The sequence below is a fragment of the Otolemur garnettii genome, unplaced genomic scaffold (assembly GCF_000181295.1).
Source record: "Otolemur garnettii isolate 467f Iridium unplaced genomic scaffold, OtoGar3 scaffold00293, whole genome shotgun sequence".
In the NCBI taxonomy this organism is placed as follows: Eukaryota; Metazoa; Chordata; class Mammalia; order Primates; family Galagidae; genus Otolemur; species Otolemur garnettii.
The window spans coordinates 323,574-325,899 of NW_003852688.1; the positions used below are offsets into that span (position 1 = coordinate 323,574).

General features: G+C 36.5%; 1 protein-coding gene across 3 annotated transcripts in view; it reads left to right on the plus strand.

Annotated features, from left to right (window-relative positions):
• The window catches only part of TMEM209 (transmembrane protein 209), a 36,858-nt gene that overhangs the window by 14,852 nt on the left and 19,680 nt on the right, over positions 1-2,326 (plus strand). For all 3 annotated transcript variants that reach the window (XM_023508939.1, XM_003803315.3, XM_023508938.1), the window contains exons 7-8: positions 681-856; positions 1,454-1,525. In XM_023508939.1, coding sequence (XP_023364707.1) covers positions 681-856; positions 1,454-1,525 — 248 coding nt within the window. The remainder of the gene's footprint in view (positions 1-680; positions 857-1,453; positions 1,526-2,326) is intronic.

Here is a 2,326-nt window from a genome sequence, read left to right on the forward strand (position 1 = left end):
AGCCGCTTGAGCCACAGGCGCCAAGCCAAGGTCTTAGCTATTTTTTTTTTTGGTTGCAGCCGTCATTGTTGTTTGACAGGTCCGGGCTGGGAATTCGAACCTGCCACCTTAGGTGTACGTGGCTGGCGCCTTAGCTGGTTGAGCTATAGGCGCTGAGCCACTTAGCTTGTTTATTTACTGGAGAAATTTGTCTTTAATTTCTTACTGAATGGTTTTTAAAGTCTAAGAGAATGAAGTAAGTTTAATATTAAGCAAAGATAATATTTGTAATTTTTCTTATTCTTAAATTGGTATTGTTCAGAAAATTTCTCCTTTAATTTTTAATACAAGCAGTCCATGGGTGTTTTTTTGTTTGTTTTTTTGAGACAGAGTCTACCCTGACTCTACCCTATCACCCTGTGTAGAGTGCTATGGCATCATAGCTCACAGCAACCATAGACTCTTGGCCTCAAGCAATCCTCTTGCCGAAGCCTCCCAAATAGCTGGGACTATAGGTGCCCTCCACTATGCTTGGCTTGGGTTGGTCTCAAAGCCCTCCTGAGCTCATGAGATCCCACCTACCTCAGCCTCCCAGAGTGCTAGGATTATAGGCTTGAACCTAGATACCCACTATTCATGTGTTAACTGTCGATATAAAAATTACTACAACAGACTTATACTGTTTAAATTAATAATTGTAGGGAGTCCAGATTCCACATCTCCCTCAAGCAGTCCTACTTTCTGGAACTACAGTCGTTCTGTGGGGGATTATGCGCAAACTCTGAAGAAGTTTCAGTATCAGCTTGCCTGTAGATCTCAGGCCCCATGTGCTAACAAAGATGAAGCCGATCTCAGTTCTAAACAAGCTGCAGAAGAGGTAAATGGAAAATAAATACAACTTAATATTTGTGGCTTATATATAGCTAGCTAGAAAATCTTCAACTTTGGGCACTTTTTTCTGTAATCATCACTCTTACTGTATAGAAATGTCATATTAAACACTGGAAAAACTTCTATCTGTGTACTTTGAATTATCCTGTATATTTTACTCTGTGATACATAGTTGACGTTAGTGCCCCACCTGAGATATCTTTCTTTATTCATTATCAGAAGGCTTTCAGGTATCTAACTGGACTTAACATATACAAGACTCTTGTTTATAAAATACATTTGGATTAGAACATTTGTCAGTCTATAACTTTATTACTTTAGTACCAAACATAGGATTTTAAATGTTGTTCTTAAAAGCAAGAAAACTTTTTTTAACATTTTAGTATAAGAAACTTTTAAAGATATACCTGTGCATGAACAGCAGCTATAAATGGGTAATAAAATTATTGAATATTAACTACATGAATATTTATATTAGAAATTTTTTTTCAAAGTTCATCGAAGTTTTTAGGGTGGGATAGGAAAGTTTTTTTTGGCAGGATTATTTTCTCACTTGTTCATTTTAAACATGTATTTTTAATAGGTATGGGCAAGAGTGACTATGAATAGACAACTTCTTGATCATATGGATTCATGGACAGCTAAGTTTAGAAATGTAAGTTCTGACATTCTTTGGATAATTAGTGCCTCAATATGAAAGTATGTTATTATAATATCAGGTTTGCCAATTATTTAATTGGGACATTAGAATTAATATTATTAAAAGTACAATGTGAATGGTACACATATAAGAATAAACATGACATTTACTTTATAGTGTCCATTTTCATGGGCGTTCCTCCCCAAAGGAACTATATGTTTGGTTAAGATACAACCTTTTCTGGGCTGCGCCTATGGCTTGAAGGAGTAGGGCACTGGCCCAACATACTGGAGGTGGCAGGTTCAAAGCCGGCCCCAGCCAAAAACTGCAAAAAAAACCCAAAAAACAACCTTTTCTGACTTCAGATTTTATTTTCTGAAAAGCTTTTCTATCAGATTATGTACCTTGAATTGTGAAGGAAACAAGAATGGGATCATTGCCCTCAGAAAACTTAAGAATTAGGGATATAAGAAAATATAAATGTTTAGAGCTGCTACAAAATATATATAATTTTAGTATTTACACAAAAAAACCCTCTTCCATATGCAGAATGAGTGAGTTCCTTTCTTTCCAACTCTACCTCTTTCCTCCAACACTCTGTAGCACTGGCGTGTCCCTGGTTTGTGGGTAGACTGGCTCCCTCCTCCACTAGGTAGCTCTGTTGATATTCTGTAGACCCTGTTGCTTCTACTGTTTGATCCCTCAACACTCATCCATCTATGCTGCATCATCTAGAACAATGTTGAAATCACTTTTGCTTTTTTAAAATTCTTTTAATGTAATTTACGTAGAGTATTAAGAGGGGTGGTAAAAGCT